The sequence below is a fragment of the Echinops telfairi genome, unplaced genomic scaffold, assembly GCF_000313985.2.
Source record: "Echinops telfairi isolate 266 unplaced genomic scaffold, ASM31398v2 ScPeMD7_18;HRSCAF=68, whole genome shotgun sequence".
In the NCBI taxonomy this organism is placed as follows: domain Eukaryota; kingdom Metazoa; phylum Chordata; class Mammalia; order Afrosoricida; family Tenrecidae; genus Echinops; species Echinops telfairi.
Genome location: NW_022103915.1, coordinates 28,552,878 through 28,579,800, shown reverse-complemented (window position 1 = coordinate 28,579,800; position 26,923 = coordinate 28,552,878). Strand labels below are relative to the sequence as shown.

The window sequence follows — 26,923 nt, the reverse complement described above, 5'->3', positions numbered from 1 at the left end:
CAGGTGCGCTGTGCACAAAGCTGAGACTGTCTGCTCCTATAAAGCTTTCCGGCCTTGGACGTTCTAGGGAGCAGTTGTGCTCCGTCCCGTGGGCTCGCTGGGAGTGGGACTCAGCTCAATGGCAGGGTGCGGCTCCAGGTTACAGTTCTCCCGAAGGAATCTCTCTTGCTAGTAGCGGTTAGGTCTATCGGGTTGTTTCTAGCGTGGTCGTCGTACAAGAGGACAGAGCGTGGTCTCCCAGCTGCTGCGATGCTTCAGCCCATTGCTGCCACCACTGCGCCAGTCCGTCCTTCGAGAGTCCTTGCCCTTTTTCACGGACCCTCCACCTGACTGAGCACGAAGTCCTCCGGACTGATTCCCCCTGAGACAGTCTCAGCACCCTCAGTGTGCAGGTGCTTTCTGGCTGTACCTCCTCTTAGGGCGCCCAGGGGTGCTCCACCGTCCTCAGGCCACAACCCTTTCATACAGTGCCTCATGCGGTGGGGACCCTCCAACCATGACATGATTTTCATTGCTACGTCATCCCTGTCATCTTGCTGCTGGTATGAATCGGGCAACCCTGTGCAAGGGTCGTTCGACCCCCAAAGGGTCACAACCCACAGGTTGAGAACCGCTGTTAGCAGTTCGTGGTATATGCATTATGCCAACGCCACAATCCAAAGATGCTGCTGCTTGTTCAGTGTTCCTTCACGCTCATTGGTCTTTCCGTTGTGTATTTACGTGTAGTGGTCTCGACTTGAAAATGGTTTCCTACTTCAGGGAAATTATTGTAAGAATAATTTCCTTGATTTTCTTCAAATGCTTTTAGAATATTTTTAAGATTTGGATCATCAACATATCTGTAGCTCCTATGATGGTATAATATGATTGAAATTGATATCGTCCATTCGCTATATAATATTTGATACATTTGTTCCCTAATAATATAATATAACCATTTTCTATTTGACTGACCAAAATATAACTTTTGTCCAAGTTTCCATCTTAACTATCCTTGTGAAACTTCTCCACTTGAACTTGAAAAGAATTGTCAAGGTCCACTGAGGGGGGGCGGTGCAGATCTGTTGGGATGGTAGTTGGAGTTGCATTTAATATTCTAAATTAATATTCTAACTTGCTGAGATAGTTAGGTTTATTGTTGCCACCTGGCCAATAGGAACATGTGGGATTAATCAGGTTGAAATTTGGTTGGAGGGCAAAGAGATAAATGGCTCTCCCACCCTGTCTCTCGCACTCTGGATCTGAGCATGCTGGAGCGTTCATGCCACTGCTGTAGCTAAGTTCTCTGCCTCAACCTGTGAGCTACACTACCTGTGGGCCAGGCCAGCCTGTGGATCTTGTCGCTAGAGCTTGAGGCTCCTTTGAGACCTGCTTCGCCATGATGCTGGTGTGTACATCGCTTGAGCTTGAGGCTGGTGGATCCTGTCATCTTGCGTTGCTTGTGTTGGATATCCCATCAGGACCTGCTTCACTAAGCTCCTGGGCTACTGATTGTTGGTGACCCACCTGCTGCTGTTGCCTGTGGGCAGACTCTGCTTGCCTTGAAAGCCCCAGGGAAAACTCTGTTATTTGCTTCCTTACCCTTGGACCTGGCAGCCCATGTGAGTTGAAGGACTTCCAGAACATTAACTGCTCCACAGAAGTGAGTTGAACTCAGCCTCTGTACTGCTGTGTGGATGAATTAGCTATTATATTTCTTCTCGCTGTATAAACCTATCCTCTTAGTTATATATAAAATCATACCTGTCCTGGTCTCATTTTTCTAGAGAATGCTGCCTAACAGGGTCACAGGGCTGTGTCTCTTTATCTAGGAACCTGGCTTATCTCTCTCTGTTCAATTTTCTAAAATACTTCGATAAAGTTTCAGAGCTTTATTCCGTGTAGGCCGGTCATATTGCTATCAGGCTTCTAGGTCTTTTAATGTCTTCTGCTTATGGGAATGCAATTGCTGTTGTGTTTGCTCATTGGTGAGTACTGGTGTCTAGAAGCAATGAAGTCTTTGTACAAGGATCCTTTACCCAGGGCCCGACTGACTTCTCTGTGACTTCTAACATTTAGTAGTTAATACTCTGGGGTTATCTAGGTAGCTGATCCACAGGCCATGAGAATGCTGGTCTGTACAGGCCCTGATGATGGTTTTTAGCTGCATTGCCTCCGACCTCGACCACAATGTGGATCTAATGTTGAAAGCTTTTGTCAAAACACAAACCGCTGAGCCCATGCCAGCTGTGGCATCAGACTCTGGAGGGCAGCATTGGGGATTTGTGCCCTGTCACACTGCCCAGCTCCCTTGCCTCTCACTAGCCCTGTGCTGTTTGTGACCTCCGATGCAGACACAGCCGTTCCCAGTGCTGAATGTCTCATTTCAGACGTTGATGAACTTCGTCTCCTATTTTAATGGCACGGGTGCCAGACACTGCCAAAGGAGTATTTGTAATTGGATGGGTGCATCTGTTTATGCATTCATTCTCTCAGCATGTGTCTGTTGAACACCCGTTTGGGCCAAGTACCTTGTACCTTGTTCAGGTACTAGGAATACAAAGGTGATTGCACCGTGGTCCCTGCTCTGGAGAACTCATGGTCCAGTGGCTTGTGGAAGAGATGTGGCAAAGCTGTGCTAGTCCATAGCCAGGCTAGCTGGGGTTTTTTAATCATTTTATTAGGGGCTCATACAACTCTTATCACAATCCACACATACATCAATTGTGTAAAGCGCATTTGTACATTCATTGCCCTCGTCATTCTCAAAACATTCCCTCTCCACTTAAGCCCCCCGCATTAGGTCCTCATTTTTCCCCTCCCTCCCCGCTCCCCCTTGGCTAGCTGGTTTTAAACCATGGTACTTCCTTTTCTGCCTTCTAGGAAAACCCATTTAAGAGATCTTCCCCTCCCCCCACCTGCCAACCTCATCCCTCCCCACCACCCCCACTACTCAGAAAACCTAGATTTTCTAGTAGAAATCATTATAAAATGGATGCAGGTAAAGGCAAAAATCCCCTATTTAGTCGATTCCAACAGACAGCCCAGCCTCATCTTTCTCCTCTAAAGAGGCTGGGGGATTTGAAACTCCAACTTTGTGGTTAGCATTCCAAGGCTTACAGAGTAAAGGTCAAGTCAACAGACTCACTAATTCACTGCCATCGAGTTGATTCTGACTCACAGCAACCGTATAGGACACGATAGAACTCTCCTGGTAGGTTTCTGAGACTGTAACTCTTTGCAAGACTAAAAAGCCTCCTCTCTCTCCCCAGGAGCAGCTGGTGGTTTCAAACTGCTGGTCTTGTGCTTAGCAGCCCAGCGAGTAACCCCTATGCCACCAGGGCTCCTTAACTGTGATCCAAAACAATTTGTAAAGATAGTGGTCATTACTGTGCAATATGGGACACGCCCTTCCTATCACTGACTTCTACACGTAAAAATGGTTGAAAGGTTTGGTCCCATGATTTTCACTATGGAAAAAAAGAAAGAATTCTTTTTTAAAAAATCATGATGAGCAAAATATCCCATTTTAAAGCCGAACCGGGATCTGGGAGGGTGAGATTTCGATGAGGTAAGCAAGACCAAATTGGGCCAGGGCAAAGTCAGACTCTGTCCTTCTCTTAAAAAGTTAAAATCTCGCTCACCCCAGTTTCTGGCCCTGTTTTTGTTTTTTAAGAATACTGTTTAAGGAATGACTGGTCTGGGCTCCTGAGTTTGGGGGCACCCCTCAAATTTTACACCCACAGCAAAGCAAGGGTCTACTTCTCCTCCGCTGGTCCTGGCCCTGTTGCTAAGATGTCATTTTGTAAAGCTGGGAGTCAGTGCTGCCAATGGACATGAAGGGCATGGTGAGCCGGCTCCTGGAACTGCCTGGGCAGTCCTGGCAGAGACAGAAGAGAAATCAAGTTCTCTTAATAATTGTTGTTCTTGGCCTCCTGGTTTCTTCTGTGTCCCTGTCTTCTGTGTTTCAACAGCTCAGCGTTGTTTCCTAATCGGATCTTTGCAAGGGAACAGACCTGAAGGGCTAGGATCCAGGCTGGGAGAGGCGGGTTGCTAATGCACCTCCCTCTCCACAGGAAACAACTTCAAGGAAGAAGCTGCAGCGCTGCTCTGCCAAGCCCTCTCTGTAAGAACAGGGCCTGCAGCGGAGCCCCCACTCCCCCAGGGTGGGGGGAGGCTGTCCCCGGGAGGCCTGGGGCGGGTCTTCAGGGCTGCTGTGGACACAGTGAAGTGAAGGCCACCGGCATGGTTCTGGGGAGCTGGTTTGGGTTTGGACCTGCTGCTCTGTCACAGGCAGCGATGCATAGTGGGTGTTTGGATGGCACCAAGCCCTCCTGGCGGCCAGCAACCGTTGCACAAATAGTGAAAAGGGGGTTGGAAATTGCCTTCAGTCTGAGCACCGTCGGCACTCATGGACTTTCAGGTGCGCGGGAGCCCTTCCTGGTCCTCCTGAGATAAGCGAGATTTTTCCAGGCAGAAGAGAACAAGGACCTCTCATTCCACTGTTCTCTTTCCCCAGTCCAATTACCGAATTAAGAAACTGGATCTGAGCCACAACCAGTTCTCTGACAAGGGAGGCGAGCAGATGGGACAGATGCTGGGTAACTACCCCCACCCCACACTCCCCAGACGCAGGGCCAGTGCCCCAGAGGGGCTAGGGGCGGGTCCCCTGTCAGAGAGGCTGCTTCTCTTCCTCCACCTATGATTACCGAACGTTCAGATCCTGGAAGAGGTGAGAATGGCCCCCTAAGCACACCCTAAGCAGGCTTCACGCCTGGAAGCAGGATGTTACATTTTAAATGGATGACAAGACAGTACAGGCAAAGTGCTAGGCTTGACCTCGGAAGGCCCGGGTGGTGAGACGCAGCACGAAGCCCAACCCCACCGCCATTGTGTCGACTCCAACGCATGGGCACCCATTCCACGGGCATCCTCTCCACGAGGGGGGTCCCTGAGTGGCCCCCATGCTGAAGCGGTCAACTGCTAGCCCAAAGGCTGGTGGTTTGAATCCGCCCAAAGGCACTCCGAAGGGTCACCGCCTCCGAAACCCTACAGCGCACAGTTCTCTGTCCACACGGAGCGGCCGTGAGTGGGCATATGCCAGGCCCTTCTTCTGAGGCAGTGTTGGGTAAGTTGGAAGCACCGTTAGGCTGGCAGTTGAGGGTAAACAGAATGTGCCATGCAGACCTTCAATGCAGCACGGTCAGCATCAACGAAGATGAAAATGAAAGATACATTTTCCAACAATGAATCATAAACTCGTATGTGTTAGTGTGGGTGGACTAGAGAAACAAATTCACAACCACGCAGATATATAAGAAAGAGTTGTATATATAAGAGGAATTGAATATTGAGAAAACATCCCAACCCAGTCCAGATCAAGTCCCTAAGTCTGATATTATTAGCCCATGTGTCTGACACCAATCTGTAAAGTCCTCCTCTGACTCACACAACACATGCAATGATGCCTAATGCAGGGCGATCACAGGCCAGTGGGTAGAAAGTCTTGGGATCCAGTGGCGGGGTAAGCATCTCGGCACCGGCAGGGGTCTCCACGTGGCTTCTCCAGCACCCAGGGCTGCATTAGGGTAGGTCCTTGTGGCTTCTCTTCAGGGATGTCTCGCAGGGAGTCAGCCTTGTCAGTGGAGTGTCTCACAGGGAGTGAGCAGAGTGAGCAAGTGTCTCCCGCCCCCAAGGAGGAAATACCAGAGTTTTCCCAGAATCCTCAGGGGAAGGCCATGCCCACAGAGGCCACATGGGCTGTGACCCGATTGACAGACCAGACACCACCCCTTCACTCTTCATCCTCTCAAATTGACACCAGATTATGTAACTACCATATCGTGGATGATAAAAGATGCATAGACAAGGACAAGCAACCGAAGGGAGAGGATATTTGCAACCTTTGCATGCATTGAAAAGTCGTGTTCCAAAATGTTGATTTTTTTAAATGCTAGACATCAATTTTGGGAGAACGATGAGGCTTCCCACTCTCTTAAAGAGTGAACCGTCTCAGAGACCCACAGAGGCAGTTCCGCTCCGTCCTCTGAGGTTGCTCTCAGTCGGAACCGACTGGCTGGCAGTGCGTTTGGCGTGGTTTTCATGTATAGATCCATGAAAGGAGACGCGGTGGCCAAGGAAAAGGCGAGCACTGGGCTGCTGGCCACAGGTCAGCAGCTGGAAGCCCCAGCCCAGCCACTCGGAGGGAGGAAACAAAGTCGAGTATTATGATAAAGGTGCTGCACCCTAAAGCTAGAGAGTCAAAAGGGGAGCAACACCCTCAGCATGTTCAAGATGAAAGAATGAAAGACGACCACTCAAGCCTCAAGTTGAACTCCTGAAGAATCCCGGGGGCAAAATACCGAACTAGCCAGGCAGCTTCTAAAGAAGGAGGAAGAGCCAATGGTCTTGGAGGAAGAAATCCAAGCCGCACTGAAGGCGTTAGAGAACAACGATGACCCAGGAATAGACTGAAGGCCAATTGAAATGTTCCACGAGCCGACAAAGCATTCACACGTCTGTGCCAAGAGGTTTGGAAGCCAGCTACACAGCCAACCAACGAGAAGAGACTCCTGCCAGTGCCCAGGACAAACAAAGGCGACCCAGCAGAAAGTGGAAATGATCGAATGGTATCGTTAATAGGACAGACAAGTGAAAGTGCTGAATGTAATTCAACAGCGGTTGCCGCGGTCCACCGACAGGGAGCTGCCAAAATTCCAAGCTGCGTACCGAAGAAGATGTGGACTGAGTGGCTGTAGACATCGCCGTCACTGTGAGGGCGGTGCAGGACCGGCAGTGGGTCACTTTGTACGTGGGTCTGGATGAGCTTGGACCCGACTGGATGACACCAAATAATAATAAGAAGACCCTGTCAGGTGGGTATTGATGGGGCTCAACCCTTAAACCTGAAAAGCTACGTTGAAATGGATGTGGAGTCTCAATGGCAAACAAGTTCGTTTCAAACCAACAAAAAACTTAGCAAAGAAAAGCAGGCGGCACGCCCACAGGAAACACAGGGGGGCGGGGGGCTGAGTGATGGTATGTGCAGGGGGTGGCGATGGGCCGGTGGCATCAGAGTGTGCATTTGAACTCAGGGATGCTTTGGGACATCAGGGGTGCTAAGATGACTCCCCCTCCGTCCAGCCCTCAACATAGGGCTCCAGGTGCTGGATCTGAGCTGGAATGAAATCCACACACGGGGCACTGTGGCATTGTGCAATGGTCTCCGGGTAAGGCACCCTTGGAAGTGGAAGCTTGCACCCCAGTGGGGATGGCCAGGGCACCGTGGTGTGTGCCATCTGGAATCCGCGTCAATTGGACATCCCCCCACAGGAGAGTGACAAGGAAGGGACCTCATGGGCCCCTTGGGGAGGGCATGCTGAGCTCTCATCACCTGTGGAGCAGGTTGTTGGTCTCCCTTTCCCAATCTCAGAGGGCACTCTACTGTTTAGTATAAATCCTATCCAGGTAGATTAACCTTGCTGGGGCCTGGGTGGTGGCATCCTAGGGGATAAGGAATGCCCAGCAAAAAGGGGATCCCTGTCCTCGGGCTCTGAGTGCAGCTGGGAGGCAGCTGGAAAGATCTGACCGGCTGCCTCTCCCAGAGAGTGCCCAGTCTGGGCACCAGCAGGGGGCAGAAGTCGGGCCAGTGTGGATGGAGAAGCCACATGCAACTTTAATGCCAGCGCTGTTCTCCCCTCTCTCTGGAGGCCAATGTGACCCTGAGGATACTGGACCTCTCCATGAATGGATTTGGCAATGAAGGGGCTCAGGCCCTAGGGGAGGTCATCCGGCTCAACAGCTCCCTGATCTACATCGATGTCAGCAGCAATGACATCTCCAACGATGGAGCGTCCAAGATCAGCAGAGGACTGGAGTTCAACGAAACCCTCAGTGTCCTGAAGGTAGTCTTTCGTACGTGTGCATGAGAGTGTGCGCGTACATGCATACGTGTTGGAGTGGAGACGGTGTCGTGGTGACATCATCTGGTGCCAACTTGAGACTATTAAGAGCGAAGGGGTGGAGTCTAGCCTGTCCATCAGGTCACTGCTTGATGACCTCATTTGGAGGCGCTACAGAGATAAATAGCTCACTGGAGGCGGGACACACACACACTCTGGTTGGTATTCCTGCTGACAAGACACGGGGAGCTACACTAGAGCCCTGGAGCTGGATGAGCCAGGTGGAGACCCACACCGGAGCGGAGATGCTTCCACTGCCACTGGATCCACAAGACTTTCCACCCACTGGCCTGTGATCTTCCTGCATTTGGCGTCATTGCATGTGTTGTGTGAGTCAGAAGAGGGCTTTACAGACTGGTATTAGACATATGGGCTAATAACGGACGTATGGACTTGATCTGGACTGAGCTGGGATGTTTTCTCAATAGTCAATGGCTCTTGAATATAAACCTCTTTCTTGACACATAGGAGTCTCCCTAAATTTGTTTCTCTAGTCTACCCGGACTAACACAGACAGCAAGGTGATTTTGCCGGATATTGATTGAAGAAGGACTCCTCAGAGAATCGGTCTCATTCTTTCTATATGTCTATATTCTCAACTCCCTGCTGTTCACTCAAGGTCACCATCTCCTAGCTGGTCTTCCTTCCCCCATCAGGGCCACCTGAAGCCAGGGCACCTGTGTGAACCCAAATCTGACCCTGCCTCTCCCTCCATCTTCCAGCCTTAAGCTTCCCATTACTGCTGCTGTTTCTGTTCAAGTCCAGTTCTCTGGATGCCGCTTCAGCCTCCGTTTACCCCAGGCTTTCCCTGATCTCTTCATCTCCTCCTTCCTACCACTGTCTTTAGCCCACTGTGGCCTCAGCCCAGGCTGCTTCCTCTTCCAGCACTCCCTCTACTGTCTGCTCTACGCTGTCAGAACGCAGCTCCCACAGCTATGCTGCGGGGTCCCTCTGGAGTCCCCTGGGCTAGGCTTTCTGCTCAGGCAGACCTTCCTGCACTTTCTAAGGGCCCTCACTGAGTGATGTCAAACCTCGCCCCATCGTGTGAAAGCTTCATAAGAACAAAAAGACTCTGCTTGGTTTTTCCCTTTATTATATACCACTGGCACCTAGCAGGAGCCCTGGAGGCATAGCAGGTGACACATCAAGCCGTTAACTACAAGGCTGGGAGTTCAAAACCACCAGTCACTCGGAGGGAAGAGGATGAGGCTTTTTAGTCCTATACAAATTTACAGACTCAGAAAACCTCAGCGGCAGTTCTACCCTGTCCTGTAGGGTTGTGCTTGGTCCGCATCGACTTGGTGGCCGTGAGAAGCACTTAGCAGGCGGCTGAAAGACCAAACTTGACGCCTAATCATAGTGACTCAATAGGACAGAGTAGAACTGCCCCTGTGTGTCCTACTGTAACTTTACGGGGTTAGAAAGCCCTGTTTCTCCCTCAGAGCAGCTGGTGGTTTCAAACTGTGACCCTTTGGATTACAGTCCAACTTGTAACCACTGCTGGACATCGGAGGGGCTTTAAAACAATGGGAGCATTCCATTGTCTTTTAATTCCATTTTTCCTTGGACATTTTGTAGCTTTCTCATATCGTTGATGCCAAAAAAACAAACAAACCCAACTGCCCTCCCGTCCATTCCCACAGTGGCCTGTAGGCCAGAGTAGGACTGCCCTGGTGGACTTCTGAGGCTGGACATTTTATTTTAATCAAATGTCCTTTCATTCCATCGAAGACAACATGAAACATACTGTAACAGGAACACACAGTCGCTGTGCCGAAGGATTCAACGTGCATACAAACCGGAAGGCAGAAGTTAAACACGGAGTCCTGCCAGTATTTTTGAACTTTAGAGAAACAGCATACCAGAAACGTACAATTCCAATATTAGCCCATCTGAAAACTTTACTTTCCATAATACAAAAATGATACTCTGGTTTGCAAAATATTAATTTTTTTTACTAAATCAACTACATAAATATTTTAAATAATCAAAACTCAACATTAGAATTTATAAAGATGAGCTATAAAAATATAAAGGCAGTCACTTCTATAAAGGTACCATTCACTTCATTACAAGAGTCTCTAATATAAAATTGCACTAAAAACTATACTATCCTTGGACTCTGATAAATCCTACATTAAATTAGTTATGAAATCCTCCTGAAAAAACTCTGGTAAGCATGTTCAGAAAGTTGTTGTTTCTTTATCCCCGAACATTTTAAGGGCCTGTAAACATCCCATTCTATTGTAGCACAACAGAATAAGTAATGGATAATTCAACTGCGTAGAGAATATAAAATCAAAACACTATTTCTTATATATTTGTAGAAAATCACCATTTCTAAAATAATCAAAGACAACTTAAAACCATCAAACTTTTAAGTCATTAATACTACCAAACTTTTAAGTAGTTCTCTTTGCATTCTAATGAAAAACTTACAAAATCACAACTCCATTCATGTACCTTCTGTGCCTTTTAGGACAAGGCCTCAAAAATAATTACCCTAAAAATTATTATTATTATTATTATTTTTATTATTATTACCCTAGGCTCAAAAGCACTCTAAAAGAAACCCACTCTCAAGTCCAATAAACTTTAATGACCCATTTACAAGGCCTGGCCATAGAATAAGTATACGTGATCAGAATGCATACTTTACACACTTACTTACACACTGATTTTTCTGGTGCATTGATAAGTTGAAGTTATGAGCAGAAACAAGGACTTGGACACACTCATTCCTCAAAAGGTGAATTCAAAGAAACAGTAAGAAAAGCAAACCTTGAGGGTAAATGTATTCATGTTTTTAAAAAGTCAGTTCACCCAATCTTCATTTTGGCTGCTATTGTGGTAGTTCTGACTTGTTAATGCAGACAATTCGGACTGCGGAAAGTTCATGGCCTGCGCCTGAGTCTGCTCACTTTTCACCGAGCTTCTAATTAAGACAGAAGCCTCCTGGAGGTCATTTCCCCTTTATCCTCTCTCACCTGAGTTCTTGTAGAAGATACTGATCTCTAAGTTGCAAAAGCCTAGATAAAAAGCTTCATTTTCTACCTTTTGCAACACTCCATTAAATTAAAAAGAAATCTACCTGATTTTTAGGCAAGTCCATATGTATGCATATATATGTATGTATGTATATATATATATATATATATATATATATATATATATATTTTTTTTTTTGGTCACACTCTTATCTGCATAAAGATCCTTCAGCGTTTTTTGCTCTTCTGCTTGAGTTGGAGTTTGATTTCCCAGGACAGCACTCGATTTCCCGGCATCTGACCTGTTCTTTCTTCTCTCTGCAACACTCTTTTCCATCCGGCTTATTTCTCTTTTCAACGGGGTTCGTCTATCTTTGCTGTCTGAGATGTAAGGGTCGCAGGCGCTGTTATCCCACCGTTTGGGGTAGTGATGCGGCTGTCAGGGAGGTCCGGAAGTGGTCTGTCTGCGTGTCTCCTGAAGCAATCGGTATAAACACTTGGTTGCTGAGCAAAGTGCCCGCTGTCCCTCAGAGGCCTGCACATACTGGGGCCTGGTTGTGCCTTGCTGAGAACGGCCGGAATTTGTCCTGGTTCGTGTCTGAAGCCCCTGTACTCCCCCTGTGCCTGTCCTGGCCCGCTGTAAGGCTCCACGTGGGCAATGACAGTGCCCTGTCCAGTGCGAGTCTGAGAGATGGGAGTTGGAAGAGACATCGCAAGGACAGTAGAAACTCCAGGGCTTTTCTGCCCCATGTAACTTCCGAAGAGAAGTCTTTCAAATGTTTCCTATAAGACGGCGCTGTGCTGGGCTGCCTCTGCTGTCAGATGGGCCCTGAGACGCCTCACTTTCTGAGAAGGAGGAAGCTTGTTCCGCAATAGGAGTGGTGTGTGCCCGGAGCTGCTCAGTTGGATTGACCTGCTGTCTCGGAGGTGTTGCTCTTCCGGAGACCTTCCATACTGTGGCCATCACCACCTCCCTGCTGTCTGGGGCAGGAACTGCACGCTCCCCCTTCCCACGGAAGATCCCAGTTCTCTGCCCACTTCCCCACCCCCTCACACCACCAGGGGATGTGCCTCTCTCTCAGGGCTGGCTGGACAGGGGGCAGTGTCAAGTAACACCACCTGCTGTCCTAGGGTACATGGCCTCATTTAACAACCACCCACACCCCACCACCACACACACACACACACACACACACACACACACACACACACTAGTGGCTTGATCTACTCTAGGCCGTGTAGAGGCTGTAAATCTGTAAAGGAGCAGAAAGCCTCATTTTTCTCCCATGGAGCAGATAGTGGGTTTGAACCGCTGACCCTGCCATTCACAACCCAACACGTAAGCCACGACACCACCAGGGTACCTGACTCGGTGCCTAGTGCATATTTATTAAATGCCCAGTGAATATTTGTTAAATATTAAATATGAGCATGGGCCTGTCTCATGGTAAATTCATTCGCTTTGTGGTGCTGGTTACTCATAAAGCGGCTTCCGGGCAGCTGGGAAACAGAGGCAGGCTCGATAAGGACTTCAGTGAATAGTCCTCCTTTCCGGGGGCGCCTACCATTTGCCTCTTGATTCACGGCCCAAGCCCACAGAGTGGGTTCTGTCAGCGGCACTTGTCTGATGAGAAAGCAGGCTAGGACTTGCTTGGGTCACACAATAAGTAAGAGGCGGAAGGAAGCCAGCTCAACCTGACTTGCTCTGACATCCTGTCCCCTCAGGTGGGAAGGACTCCGGGGATCCCAGACAAGGGCACTTGGTAGAAGAAGAAGAGAGTTCGTAGTTCGTAAAGACGAGCCAGCTGTCAGAGAGGACAGCCACCTTGGAATTGGCAAGGTGACAGGATGGAATTGTGTTCTGGCTGGTGGACAGAACACAGTGACCAACTCAGACCAGCCCACCATCTGATGGCCAGGGGCCCTGGAGAATTCCAGCCTGGGTGGATGGGGCCAGGCATAACTCAGAGAAGAGAGACTAGCCCCGGCTAGGAGTGGTTTGCCCTCAGTGGCCAGTAAAGCCAAGATTTTTGTTTTTGTTTCATTTAATTCCCCCACACACACACTATTTTTTTTTTTGCTTGTTTGTTGAGATGAACTTGTTTGTCACTGAAGGCTCCAAGTGTCTTTCAATTTTACTTTTCCTCTTTTTTTTTAAGCCACTCAAATCACCGTGTAGGCTTGAGGGATCAGGACGCCAGAGGGTTTTTTGGGGTTTTTTTAAGAAACATACTATGTATACATTACGAAGTTCATCTCAAGAAATGGAATCAGTAACAATCTCCTGTTAAATCCTCCACTTTTTTCACTTTTTAAATTCCCTTCTCTGGAGAATCCACACAGTAGGACTCAGACACTGGCCCGACAGGCGTTCAGTGGCGGATGTGTTTTGCAAGTTGTGGGGCCTTGCCCCTCCTTCCCAGACTCGCCCTCCGTGCCTAGCAGGTGCTAACTGCTCCTCCCCTTCCTCTCTCATCTTTCCCGTGGTCGTCATCATGTGGTCTATTAGATCCTGTTTGCTCATCCTCCAAAGAGCACAGTGCTCACGGCAGGCTTTCTTTGATTTCTAACAGTTTTGTTAGCATGTCATTCACATATCTTACAATGTGGTCCTTCCGTCACATCTAGAAGAGTTGTACAATCATCACCACAGTTGGTTTTAGAACACCTTATTTGTTCTTGTTCTCACTGTGATTAGCTCCCCATTCTCCCCCTCTCTTCCCCCACCCAGTTTCCCCTGCCAGACCCCTGGGAAACCATTCATCCAGTTACTCTCTCCGGAGATTGACCTATCCTGGATTTCCTATACAGTAAAAACCAAAAACTAGCAACAACAATAACAAAGTGAAACATAAAACCTTCACGTGTATTTTCCCCTCGCCCTTTTTTTTTTCATGGAAACAACTTTAAAATGGGTCAAAATGGCTATCGCATGATAAGATACGGCAATGTAACTGAATTATGTCTGCCATCATCAGCTTGATGCTCTGGGCAGCAGGCACCAAGTGGTTGGGAAGGCGGTGCTAGGCCGAGAAGCGAGTCAGCAGAGCCACGGGATTCCATGTCCCCTGGGGTTCCAGCCCTTGGCAGCTCCAGCACTGCAGGAACAACTTCCTAATCCCCAGCTTGGGCCTCATTCTCTCTGCTCCTGCCTCACAGATTATCTGCCGGCTGCCCCAATGCCTCCGGATGTTTCCTCCTGTGCAGCCCTCTTCTCAGGGATGTCTTAGTCTCGCCTCTGACATGCTCCGCCCACCCCACACCCCTCCCTTCTTTAGACCTGATCAATCCCCTGAGTCCCCCAAGGCTTAACTTACACAGCTCTCCCCCCCCTGTGCTGGGTGCCCCTTTCCTTGCTTCCATTGTGACCCAGGTGTACCCCGTACTGCTATGGTCACACTTCTGACACCTTTGCTTCTGCTACAATGTACGCCATCTGAATGCAAGACCTTCTGACTGTCTGTGAGCCCCAGGGCTTTCACCCAGTGGTGGGCACCTGGCAGGCCCCACTTGTGTTTGCTAGATGAATGAGCAGTGAGGTAGGTGGGTGGGTAGATGGATGGATGGAAGAACGAACAGGGAGCTAAGAGCTTACAGAGACGTCTGGAAGGCAGGCAGCGATGGTGGTCTGGTGGGGGAGAAGAAGCCATGGTCTGAGCAACCTCCCCCTGTCTCGTCTCTCCTCCCGCAGCTTTTTCTGAACCCCCTGAGCATGGAGGGAGCTGTGTTTCTCATCTTGGCCATCAAGAAGAACCCCAAGTCCAGGATGGAGGAGCTCGACATTTCCGTACGTCACCAAAGGCAGAAAGTGGCACCGTGTCATGGCCCCCGCAGCCTGCCAGGGCTAGCACCCTGCCCGCCCCCAGGCCCGCCCACCAGCACTCCGTGAGAAAGCTGCTCTTCGGGGCACTACTCTGCCTTCTCCAGGGTCCTGTTGCTAGAGAGAGCTACTTAGTTAAAAACGTGGCAGTGTGAGCCAACGGAACAGGTCCCAAGACACGAACCCCCTCTGGGGATGGGTCTGAGGAGACAGAACAGCAGGAGGGCCCCGAAAGATGAGTCAATGCAGCCACCTGCGGTCCCCAATCCTTTCGGAATCACGAGATTTTTGAAGTGCCAGAGCAGACACCTTCTTGTGTTTCCCTTTCATCACTTGGCCTATGGTACTCAGAACAGCATGGGAGGGTGACAAAGCCTTAACCTTGATGAAGGGGGGACGCCAAGGGGGGGAGGTCAGGCTACTGCCAGGGACTTGCTTCCTGGGCCTTAAGTGACCACAGAGGTAGAAGCTGGTGATGACTATGCCCTACACATCCCCCACCCCGTCGGGGATGTCATGCCCGTCTGCTCATTGGAGCTCTGCACTCGGAAAGGCAGGCCCCGCCCTGCTCCTCATTTCTCCATAAGAGGAAACAAGCAGAGAGGTTAGGGACTTAGGTGCCCAGCGGACAGGGAGTGGACCCAGGGCTCCTCCTGGGCAGAGTTCCCCAACCAGGCAGTGTCCCGGCCCTCCTGCAGGGTTTTGCCCAGACAAATAGGATGCTTGTGCTTCTTATAGTTTGGATTTTGTAATTTTAATAGTTTGGTTGACAAGATACTTCCCATCTCACGCAGTTCGATAGTCTAAACATATTAAAAAGGGGTTGTGCAGTCATCCCTACGGTCCATTGAGACAAATAGGAAGTTTGGTTGAAAAGACTTTACTGCCTGGCGATTTCGGTGGTGTTTTGAAGACTTGACCTCAAGCTCCCTGAAGCGGAACCAGAAGTGAAATGTGCGTCTAGACCAGACGGCTCACAGAGTTCACGGAACGCGGAATGAGAAGATGATGGGATTTTTCACACCGACTTAAAAAACGTGTTTTTAATGGGCGAATTTTGTTTCAAGAAAGCTATGATCGCCAAAGAAAAACAACTGAGTCCCCTCTAGGTCCTGGCTGAGGACAGAAGTAGCCGTCTGCCAGGACATAGAGGTCCACACCGACCTGTAGCACACTTCGTCCAGACTGCATGGCTGGCTTGAGGAATTTCTAGATCACAGCGGTAACGTGCACTTGAGTTTCAAGTGGTGTGGGCACCAGCTGCGATTCTATGCAGTCCGAGAGACTGGTCACACCTCCTAGCTCCTATCCCAAGCCCCAGCCGAGTGGGTGAGTGCCCCTTTGCGGAGTCACCCCGAAACCCCCTTTAAATAATTGCGTCTCGTTGGGAGGAGAGCCAGCTTGAAGCAGTGGGGTCTCCGGTCTGACTTGCTACAGTCGTGGGCGCTGTAGGCTTTGTGGCCTGCTCCCTCGTGTGACCCACTAAGACAGTCGGTCATTCCAGGCCACCCGCCAATCCCACATAAAAGCCGAGTAAGAAGATGGGTGACAAGATGGTTAGGAATGTTCGTGAAGATGCTTCTGCATAAAGGCCCAGGCCCAGGAGCCAGCAACAGGCCCCGTGTCCTGCACTGGCCCCTCCTCTTCTGTGGCAAAGGGCGTGGCGAACCAGGGCCAAGTGGAGGCAGCGGGGCATGGGAGGCACCTGTACTGCTCTTGCTATCCAGCCCCGAAGGGCAAGTGTCCAAGCACTCCCTCATCATCTCTGGGCTAGCCCCCACCAAGTTGCACGACCTTTCTGAAGCCCTCCCGTATTCGAAAGCCTGACGGAAAACGCCTGCTTTTCACACAACTTTGTGCCTCCTCTACCCGGACCTTGTGTTTTCTCCTCTGAGAGCCTCTCTCCACCTCCCTCCCCCGGGTCCACCCTGCCTCTGAGCCTCAGTCTGGGGGCAGTGGTTTCTTTCCCTGCAGGGCAGGCTGGCTGCTCAGACCAGACACTGCCTTGGGGCGCTTGGGGACACTCTGAAGTGGTGCTGTGTCGACACTAGATGGCGTATGAACCCTGAGCTATGATCACACTGCCACACAGCAGGCCCATCTGCAGAAGGAGGTCTGGATTGGCTTCTTCCCTTTTGTCAAGGGCTCTGCCGCCGCCCTACCTGGCTCTCTAGAGCCGGTTCTCTACAACATCGACAGGGGAGTAGGACTTCAGCCCTTAAGCCTGGATATTTCTCTGAGAAGCCAAACGCTACCCAGAGGGACCTCCAAGGGAGGAAGCCCGTGGACGAGGTTAGTTGAGCCAGGGGTTATCAGGCTGTCACAGAGTCTGCTCTTCCTGGGACCTGTAAGCCAGCTTGGAGGACACTTCCAAAAGAGGACTTCCCAGTTCATGCTGGGCCACAGCGGGATGGTTGGAATAGGCTGCCACCTCCCCCAGAGCCCTTGCTCTGAAGACCAGCACTCACGTGGTGTCAGCAGGTTTGTCAAAGTTACAGCCTGTCTGTGGCCACCTGAGGAAGAACAGAGCTGAGCTGACCGTGTGCCACAGGGTCACCAGATGAGTACATCTGCCCCAAAGCATGCCCAGAGCTGCCAAGTCAAATCATACCCCCCCCCACCCCCACCCAGCAAACTCAAAGAGAAGGAATACTCAGACTCTGGCTGGGGTGGAAGCCCCCCACGCCCACCCCTGGGAGCAGCGGGAAGGTGGAACAGTGGCAGGAGCAGGACCCTTCCCGTGACAGCTCCCCTCCCTCCCCACCGCAGAATGTGCAGGTATCTGAGCAGTTCGTGAGAACCCTGGACGGGGTGTATGCCATTCACCCCCAGCTGGACGTGATCTACAAGTCAGTGCAAGGCCTCTCCGCCAAGAAAACTGCCTACCTGTGGACAAACCCCATGAAGCTGATCCAGGTGAGCCTCTACCTTCCTCTCCCAGCCCCCAGGCCTCCTGCTGAGAGTTGACCTGTGACACCCCATCGGCCACCCAGAGCGCCCCTCCACCCAGACTTCTCCACTCCATGAGGAGAAGAGCTGAAAACTGGTTGGTTCAGGGGGTCTGCAACAGCCCCCCACCCTGCCCTCCACCCCACCCCCCTGGCTCCACCACATACCAAATGTACCACCTACCAAAGGCAAGGCGCCGGAGCAGACAGTGCCCCCGTGTACAATTTTGTTACCTGCAAGATGTCATGGGCTCAGTTCTGGCCCACGGCACCTCAGTGCAACAGAGTAGAACTCCCATTGGGTCCCCTAAGCTGGGATCCGTACAGAAAGGAGCCCTGCAGGCTTGGTGGCTAAGGGCTCAACTACTCACTGGAAGGTGGGTAGTTCAAGCCCACCAGCCCCTCCATGGGAGAAAGATGAGGTGGTCAGTCTCTGTGAAGGCAACAACCCCAGAAAGGATTGTACTGTGTCGTAGGGTGCCAGCCTGTGTCAGAATGGACTGGGGGGCGGGTGGGGGAGGGGAGGCTAGTTGGTTGGGATCTTGACAAAAGTGGGTTCCCAGGCCTTTCTCCCGAGGAGACACAGGCAGCTTTGAACCACCAGCCTTTGGGTTAAGCAGCCAAGCACTGAACCACTGCACCACCAGGGTTCATGGTCAGCAACCTGTACACGCAAGCTCTTCCCAACCCTGGGCTAGGACTCCTGGACACTCCTAGGGTTGAGCTAGGTGTTTGGTGGCTGCAGCTAATGAGGGTACCTGAGTCCTGCGTTGCCTAGGTAACTTGGACCTGGCTAGCATCTTTGGCTGGGTGGTTTCTGTGAGTGGTGGGAGGCAGAAGCAAGAATGAGGATAATGAACCAGAGAGCACTAGAGCTGAAAGGGCTGTCCCAGCGCTTCCAGGATGACCACCTTCACCTGGGAGAGCAGCTCACAGCTCCCCACCCCCACCCCGGGCTGCAGACCAGGAATGGGGAGTTTGCTGTGAGAATGCTGATTTGATTCGGCAGGTCTGGGCCTCTGAGTCAGCTCCCTGCTCCGACCACCCAACTCTATGCCTCCGGTTCCAGGGCCAGAGAGAGGAGCCCCTGCAGGTTGTGTGTGCTAAGTTCTAGAAGGCCAAGGAATATCCAGGGTTTTTAATAAGTAAGAGAACATCATCTGGAAGCAAGCGGGAAACTTGTTTATAAGACACCCAAAACTGTTGCCAAAATGGCTGCTTCTGCCACAGCCAGGAACCGCCCACCGGCACGGCTCCCCAAGCCCACACTCTGCGGCCCAGACTCTCTCCAAGCCTCACACCTGTGTCTCACACACTGCTTGGCCAGTCCCATCTCATGCCAACCCCCAGTAGCGAGGGTCCAGCCCCCACTGGGAGGAAGGAGAGAGGGGTTGAGGGCTCCCTCACAGGGTACCCCACAGCACCCAGCACACCTTGTAGAGCCGAGCTGAATCAGGCTCGCTTTGGATAGGCTGGATGGTGATATCACTGCACTGCCGGCATGGGCGGTCAGCTGGTGGTCAGGAAGAAGAGCTGGACACGTAGGTTTGGGGTCATCCCAGAAGGGTGAGAGTCAATATGCAAGGGTGGGGGGAAAGAGCAGAGGCCCTGGGGCTAACCCCTGGCAGTTCCATGTGAGCAGGGCATCTACGGGGAACTTCCGGTGGCTCAGCTGCTAACCGAAGTGCCACCAGAGACTCTGGGGGAGAAACGTGCTGGGGGGCGGTAATGTGGAGCTAATAATAATGAGTAAAAAATAAAATGATCTACTATGGATTATGGGGATGATTACACAACTCTTTAAATAATATATTCAAACCATTGAATTGTACGCCAAAATGAATTGTACGTCAATAAAACTGGTTTTTAAAAACACACACACAAGGAACAGATTGTGGTAGCAATTGTACAATTCTGCTCGATGCGATTAAACTATGGAACGATATGATACACGTATTAAAAATAACAATAAGTAAAGAGAAAGCAGAAGGACCATCAAGATGTGCAGCAAAGCTATACCCTGAGCCGGGCTGGGGTCTTCATACTACACAAGGGCTAGCGTACGGGAGACTCAAGTTTTCTTACGACCTCCTCAGCCTTTCTGGTCTGGGCGCTGGGGTGACCATTGGACAGGCAGTGGGAGTTGTTAGAGTCGTTGCAAGATCAAGGGTTTACTCCTGGCCTTTCCTTTTCTCAGAGCTACGCGGACCAGCAAAAGATCACCATCCTGGACTTTTTCAAGACTTTGAGCCCCTCTGGAGCGGTGAAGATGTCAGTGGGGCAGTTCAGGAAGATGATGCTGCAGGTATGTTGGTCCTTCTGTGCTTGGGCGGGGGTCCTGCTGTGCTTGGGCAGTGCATGTGAGAGAGGGAGAGAGAGTGCACGCCTCCAGGGACTGGCCGTATGGACAGCTCACCTCATTTATCTGGCCAGGAGGGAAGCCAGAAACCAGAGACACCCCTAGTTTGATGCCCCAAGATGCTACCTGAAGACATGCAGGCTTCCTTTCATAGGTCCTCCTCCCATGTGTTTACTGGGCAGGTAAGAAAGGGAGGGAGGCCACATCGCAAAGCCGCGGGTTTCCCACCTGTGGCCCGAGCATTGTTCCCTGCCCCACGTCCGGAGGCCCTGGAAAGGCACTCGTAAAGAGGGCCCTCAGAGAAGCCCCAGAAGAAAGCTGGACCCGCAGGAAGGGGACCCGGAAGGGGAAAGTCTGCCTGGGTCCAGACAAAGCTAGACTGACCACTCAGTGTCCATGCCCATGGGGAGGAGAGTCGGCCAGGGGAAGGGAACAGGAAGAGAGGATGAACCTCGCCAGGCCACCCACTTCACTGACCTCTGGTCTCCTTTGCCCTGAGTGATGGTCACAGAAGGGAGACCTTCTGGAATCGGGCAGGGACACAGGGGCAGGGCCTCATCCTGTTCCCTGTTCGGTCTCCTCTGGGCCCTTGGTTGTCAACCATGGTGCCAACTCATGCGAGGCACTCGTGTGTGTCCGTGAGAGCGAGGCCCACCAAAGAGCGGTTGGACAGAACGCCCCATTAACTGCACACGTTCCACTCCCTCCTCAGCAAAACAAGGTGCCGATGAACCGACACCAAATCCGGGAGCTGGTAAAGAAGCTGGATGAGAAGAGTACAGGCATGGTGAACCTCAGGTCAGCCCAGGCCCGCTAGCTGTCCCCCACCGATCTCCTGGCCATTCGGGCATGGTCTCTGTACAAAGGGCTTGGCTACGCCGGCCTGAGCTCATTAGGGCCTCCCCCAGCCCTGCGGCAAGTGGCTGCCTTCTCCGGGCTCCCACGTTGGGCCCCGATGGGTACTCACCTTCTCCTCTTGAATGCCCTCATTTAGCAGAACTAGTGAGCCCCAGCCATGTGCTGGACAGAGGGAGCCACAGCCCAGGACTCACGCCTGGGGGAGGGAGTCTTGGGAAGGCGGGCTGGTCATGTGCAACAATAGCCCAAAGAGGAGCCAACAGTTGGGTGGGAGGTGAGCTGTTTCGCCCGAGTCTGGCAGGGCAGACAGACCTAGACAAGAGGGGTGACTCCCCAGACAGAGGGCAGCAAGGACAAAGTCGTGAGTGTAGGCTGGCTTGGTGGCCTTGGAGACCTAAAGGCCATTGAGCTCTGCTGTGGTTTGGGAGGAGGTAACGTGGATGGCCTTGATGAGATGGAAAAGCCAGCAGAGCAGGAACCACAACAGCCAGCCCCCATGGTGCCCTCACATGTGGCAAGGGGTCTGCTGTCACCAGCAGGGGGACCCGACCCCGCAGCGCCCCATGATCACCCCTACTGGAATCCCCCCACTCGGCGGCGGCGGAGGACGCTGAGCTGTAGCACTGGAGTCCCGTCTCTGGAAAAGGGCAACACTGGTCATTGGCCCGGGTCCATGTGGCCCCACAGCCCACCCCTGTGCCTCCTTCCTGCCACCAGCTGTCTGACACCCTAGTACAGGCTGGAGGGGGCAGGGGTCTCCCACCAGGTCCCCCTGCCCTACATCCCTACTCCCCATACCTCTGCCTCTCTGGATGTCTTTCAGTGGAGGAGGCACAGACGGCCAAGGGCTAGTCATAGGAAGAGGCCCTGCCCTATTACTGCTAAGAGAAGTGTGGCTGTGAGCTTTCTGATCTGAGCCCCACGCCCTGTGTTGGCATGGGATCATGACGGTAGCACTCAAAAGGGTTAGTGACGGTCATGTGGGGCAAACACGTAAAGTGACAGGCACTTGTTGGGGTCCCTCAGGGTGACACTGCCATTCAGATAAAAGGGAGCCCCCCAAGCTACCCCCAACACCACTTTGTGCTGCTCAGGTGCCTCTTTCCTGTACCCCCTCCTGCCTACCTGAAAGTGGTACAGTGGTACAGGTGAGGCCGAGGAGCCTCCGTTCAAAGGCAGAACTGAGGCCGGGACCCCTAAATCTCAGATCTGGGCGGGCAGTTGGTATGGCCCCTACAGCGGCTGGCTGTCTGAAAGCAGGGGTCTCATTTGAACTGTGAGATTTATGCCAGAGTCGGTGTTGTTCCTTGTGGCTCCCAGGAGTCTCTGTTCATGAAAGGGTACAGCAAGGAGAAACATTGGAGGTCCCCTTCTCTCCCCCCACAGCCCGTGCTCCCTCCCCCAGGCGCTCACATGTGCTTTGTCGTACTTCTTCCCGTGCGCTTCAATCAAATGTGTCCGCGGGCGCATGTGCATGTGGGTGGAGAAGTGAGAAACGAAGCCAGAGAAGGATTGAAAACAAGGGCTAGAGTACAGAACCCCCAAATTCCCATCAAGCCTCCCCTGCTGAGGAGCCGTGGGCGGGTGGCCCAGCCTCCCAGGGCCAGCCGCCTCCTCTGTATGGTGGGGCTGACATAGCATCCACGACACTGAGCTGTTGGAGGGTTAAATGGGTTAATGCCCAGAAGGCATTTAGAACACCACGTAGCCAGCAGCAGGCTCACAGGACGTGTGTGTTTATTACCTACGAAGAGGCTCTGCGTGCATGCAAGTGCATGCATGTGTGTATAATCATAGGTAATAAGCACACACATACACACACACACACACACACATGCAGAGCCTCTTATCTACCGGCAGTGAGATCACACGGTCATGTTCCTCTGTAGCTTACCTGACCTTTCTGTGCTGGGTTCTGCTCTCTCTCAGTCTCTTACACGACTGTGTGGTGACCCTGGAAGGACAGCAGGGTTTCCTGAAATCTCAGTTAGGGATGTGCATGCCCTTTCTAAAGTGTGGGTTTCGACAACGCCATCTGAAAAGCTCCTCATAAATATTTGCACACACGTGACTGTTTCTCTAAACCAGGCCCCGAGGAATTGACCCATCGCATACTTTTGAAACTTACACTTTAAATCTAAAAGATTTTTTATTAAAAAAATATTTTTTAACTGTCCCCACAAAGACTCTCTTTTGCCAAGAGACCTTTAATGGAATGGTGCCCAGTGACTGTTATTGAGTATTTTAATCAGATATTTGTTAGCGAATCCTGATCAAAAGGGGAGAAACTACAGTACAGACATTCAGATTTTTGTAGAGTTAAGACTGCTGGAGCCAGGGGCTGGGTGACTCTCTTTCCCTGAGAGATAACCTTTAGAATAGAAATCAAAATGTCCCCAGATGTCTTATTAGATGCAAATAATATGGAAACCTGAATTGCTGTGTAAACTTTCACTTAAAACAAAATATTTGGAAAACAGAGCAAAACCAAATAATAATAGTTGAGCTAAATTAGTGAAGACAGTCTGCCTTGAGCATTGTGTTCTCTTAAGAACCATCCATATGGGATCGAGTGACAAGGGCAGCCCTCAAAAGTAGAGAGGAGGCTTACAGGGACAGAACGTGTGTTCTGCTAACAGGGCAGGGGCAGCTCAGGAAAGGTGGGTGGGGGCTTGAGAATGTGATCAGTAGGTGGGCTTGTTGCTGTGAACAGACTCAACGACAATACCATAACTCTAATGTCGTTTAATTGTAAATAATAAAATTATAAAACTTGCCAGAAGGAAAAACAAACAAGCAAACCCCTTTTAATTGTCCTTCCCAAAGGTCTAACCAGTTTCCACCTGTGCCCACTGTGTAAACCCCATACAACCGCACTCCAACCCCCACCACCACCACCACGCCCCGCAGAGGGACCCGGGCCCTAGTTCCACCCACTGCCAAGAGGCTGTAGAGGTTTATAGAAGTCTCGCGTGAATCTGAAGCTGTCTTCCTGTTCTGCATGGGTGCTCACGGTGACCCCCTTACCTTCCCAACAGTTCCCTGAAAACATAGCCACAGGTCTGGTCGGAAAGAAATCGCCACTGGACGCAAAAGGGAAGTCGGACGGCAGCTGGGAAAAAACGCTAAAAGTCGGCAGAAGCTTCCGGTGCACCGTTGCCAAGGCCAGGGCTGTGCGTGAGCAAATAAAGTCTGGCTTGGTTCTCGGCTCAGCAGGTGGCCCTTCCCGGGGGTGCTAGTGACCACTGGGGGGGGGGTTTCCTTCTGACCCTGTGGAGATCTGTAGGGTCAATTTGGGGTGCAGTGGGGTTGCTAGGCTGCCGGGCAAGAGCTGAGGGGAGAAGGTCCGGGGCAGCATCAGTTGCCAGAGTGATTGTAAACTGGGTCCAGGGGAGAGAATTCAGAGAGATGAGTGGCTGGGGGTCAAGGACCGGAGACTTCAGAGGCCAATGTCAAGGGCCGCAGGGCTGACCAGGGCTTCAGGCTGGGACCTTATTGGCTTCACCTGAAAGCCAGAGAGATTTAAAGGCAAATACCCCATCTAGTCTCAGAGCCTATCTTTCTCAATTCCTTGTTTAAGTCCTGTGGGGATTCGGGGAGAGACAAAGGTTTCAGCAAAAGCAGAAAAGGAATAGCTAAGACCAGGTGGGTAGGCGGAATCCCCCAGGGTTGTATTTTTGTTAAACCATCCGTGGCGCTCGCTCTCGGGAGCACAAACACTGGACGCGGAACAATAAATACCTGGTGAGTGGACCATCGTCGGCCTGGCACATTGTGTTGACAAGTGGTGGGGAACGATGGGGAAGTCTGGGAGAAGAGAGGAAGACCAGTATCCAAAAGCAGCTCTTGGGGCCCCAGGGGCAGTGTCTAGGGTTGGTGGGACCACCCTGTGGGTGCCACACTGCTTCACCGAAGGCAGGGCGGGAGGTGATTGTGAAGCCCCTGCACGTGTGGCAGGAGACGGATTTGAACGAATCTATGTCCCGCCCACATGTTCCCATTCTCTCTGTCCAGTATCTTCATCTCAGGGGGTAAGGCCAAGGTAGAAGGTTCCGACGAGTCAAGTCCTTCCACAGTCTCAGGGGTGTGGGAGTCCGTACACGTGGGAGTCTGCACATGTGGGAGTCTGCATGTCCCTCAGCCCATGGCCTGCGCCATCCGCTGTCTTTAAGCTTCCCACTCCCGGATGTTCCCTGGCCTATTGTCCTGCCTGAGTTTGGCCTTTGTGATGATTGGTGCTCGGTGGCAGGCAGCCGCCATGCTCATTGGACAACTCCGCCAGGCATCCAAGTGCACCTCATTTACATGTGGGCCATCCAAAAGCACCTCATTTACATGCGGACCTGTTTGAGGACTGATACCTGCCATTTCTTCCATATTGTAGCTGCATGATTATTGGATACTATTCGTTACACTTTATTAGCATATGATGTAATGTTACCTGCCCACCATACGGTATTTAAGCCCCTGCCTTCTGCTCAATAAATCGAGGCTTGATCAGACTCCTGTCTTGCCTCCATTTCTCACGTCTCTTGCCCCTCTTCATTCCCAGTCCCTCTTTCAGGTATCCACGTTGTTTAATGACCCGCGGGACGGGTCACAGGGGCACACCAAGGTCAATTTGGTACAATACATAATTCACAAAGACACTGTCCGACATCCTACTTTGGTGAGTGTGCTACCTCGGGTCTTCAAAACTCATGAACAGCCTTCGAGGTGCAACCATTGGTCTCCCCCCCACCCCACCCCCGTCCAGAGGGGGAAATGATGAGCATCGAAAGACCTATGGAAACGTTTAGAGTTCAGTGGACAGGTGGGCCCGTTGGAAACATCAGCCTCGGCGCCCACTACTGACTGATCCCAAAAGGATGGTCCTAGAGCGGGAAAGGAAACGAGTGGAACAAAACCCCAACTCATTAAAGAAACCAGGCTTACTGGTCGGAGAGAGACCAGAAAAGCCAAGGCTATGGGCCTCCGTCACCCTTCAGATCTGAAACTGGATTAGCATAGGCACCCCTGTGTTAGAACCATCAACCACAAGGTCAGCAGGGCAGCATTTTCCCGGGGACAAAGGCTAGGAGAGCAGGGTGGTGGGAAGAGGAAGCACAGGAAGTGGGAGAACCGATGTCCGCGGAGGGGTGGCGATGGGCACCTGGGAGCAGAATGCATGTGTGAGGTTGAGTGTGCAACTCACACCACAGCTTCCCCACACTCACAGCAAAAAGGAAGAAGAAAAACCTATCCAGGGGGTGGGAGGGAAGAATCGAATGTCTACATGGTACAAACGGTAGATGGGGCTCAGCTGCGAATCCAAAGGTTAGAAGTTTGCGTTCCCAGAAGCGCTGCTGAAAACTCGGGAACCCTGTTACTACGATGTGATGGCGTTGTCGGGAGCCGCAGTCAAGTGCATGGCCGCCGGTCTAAGTTCTTTGAGGAGAATTGAAACTGGACAATGACCGAGGAGAAGAGAGAGTGGGACATCCCAGGGCCTGAGAGGAGCTTCCCCGGCCGTGGGAAGGAGCCGGGGGCTGTGTGTCCTACAGACAGCCAGGCTGCTCCCCCACAGGACCTCCGAGCAAACGGGGCCTGGATTTCTGCTCCAGGCTCTCAGCCTGCACGCCCAGAACACAGCATGAACACGGCAAATGGGCAGCCTTGATGAGGCCAGGAGGGCTGGATGACAGCCCTCCAGCAGCCACCAGCCTGGGCAGATGGCCAGTGACCAGAGGGGGGTCACATCAGCAGAAGGTTCGAATCACCAGCAGAACACTTGGGGGCACTGAGCATGAATGGCTTGTCCCCTGGGTGCAGTCGTGAACACAAAGGCAGTAGAGTTTGGGGGCTAACGCCATCCATGCCACAGGGTTCTGGAAATATCCCTGCTTTCCTTTTGCATCCCCCACCCAAGTCCTCCATGAGAGACCAGGAAAACTGAACAAGGGTCTGAATCCACAACAGATTTTCCTCAAGATGTTTCTATTGATCTCTTGTGTAAAGTTGAAAAGACAACA

General features: G+C 51.6%; 1 protein-coding gene and 1 pseudogene across 1 annotated transcript in view; one reads left to right on the top strand and one right to left on the bottom strand.

Annotated features, from left to right (window-relative positions):
• The window catches only part of LRRC74A (leucine rich repeat containing 74A), a 37,950-nt gene extending 13,942 nt beyond the window's left edge, over positions 1–24,008 (top strand). The window contains exons 6-14 of the mRNA XM_004699047.2: positions 4,056–4,105; positions 4,499–4,580; positions 7,123–7,208; positions 7,689–7,883; positions 14,619–14,714; positions 17,517–17,663; positions 19,893–20,000; positions 20,767–20,852; positions 23,951–24,008. Of these exons, the coding sequence (XP_004699104.2) occupies positions 4,056–4,105; positions 4,499–4,580; positions 7,123–7,208; positions 7,689–7,883; positions 14,619–14,714; positions 17,517–17,663; positions 19,893–20,000; positions 20,767–20,852; positions 23,951–23,966 (866 nt within the window). The 3' untranslated portion in view covers positions 23,967–24,008. The remainder of the gene's footprint in view (positions 1–4,055; positions 4,106–4,498; positions 4,581–7,122; positions 7,209–7,688; positions 7,884–14,618; positions 14,715–17,516; positions 17,664–19,892; positions 20,001–20,766; positions 20,853–23,950) is intronic.
• Positions 9,050–11,891, bottom strand: LOC115868706 (annotated as a pseudogene).
• Positions 24,009–26,923: the final 2,915 nt, after the last annotated feature.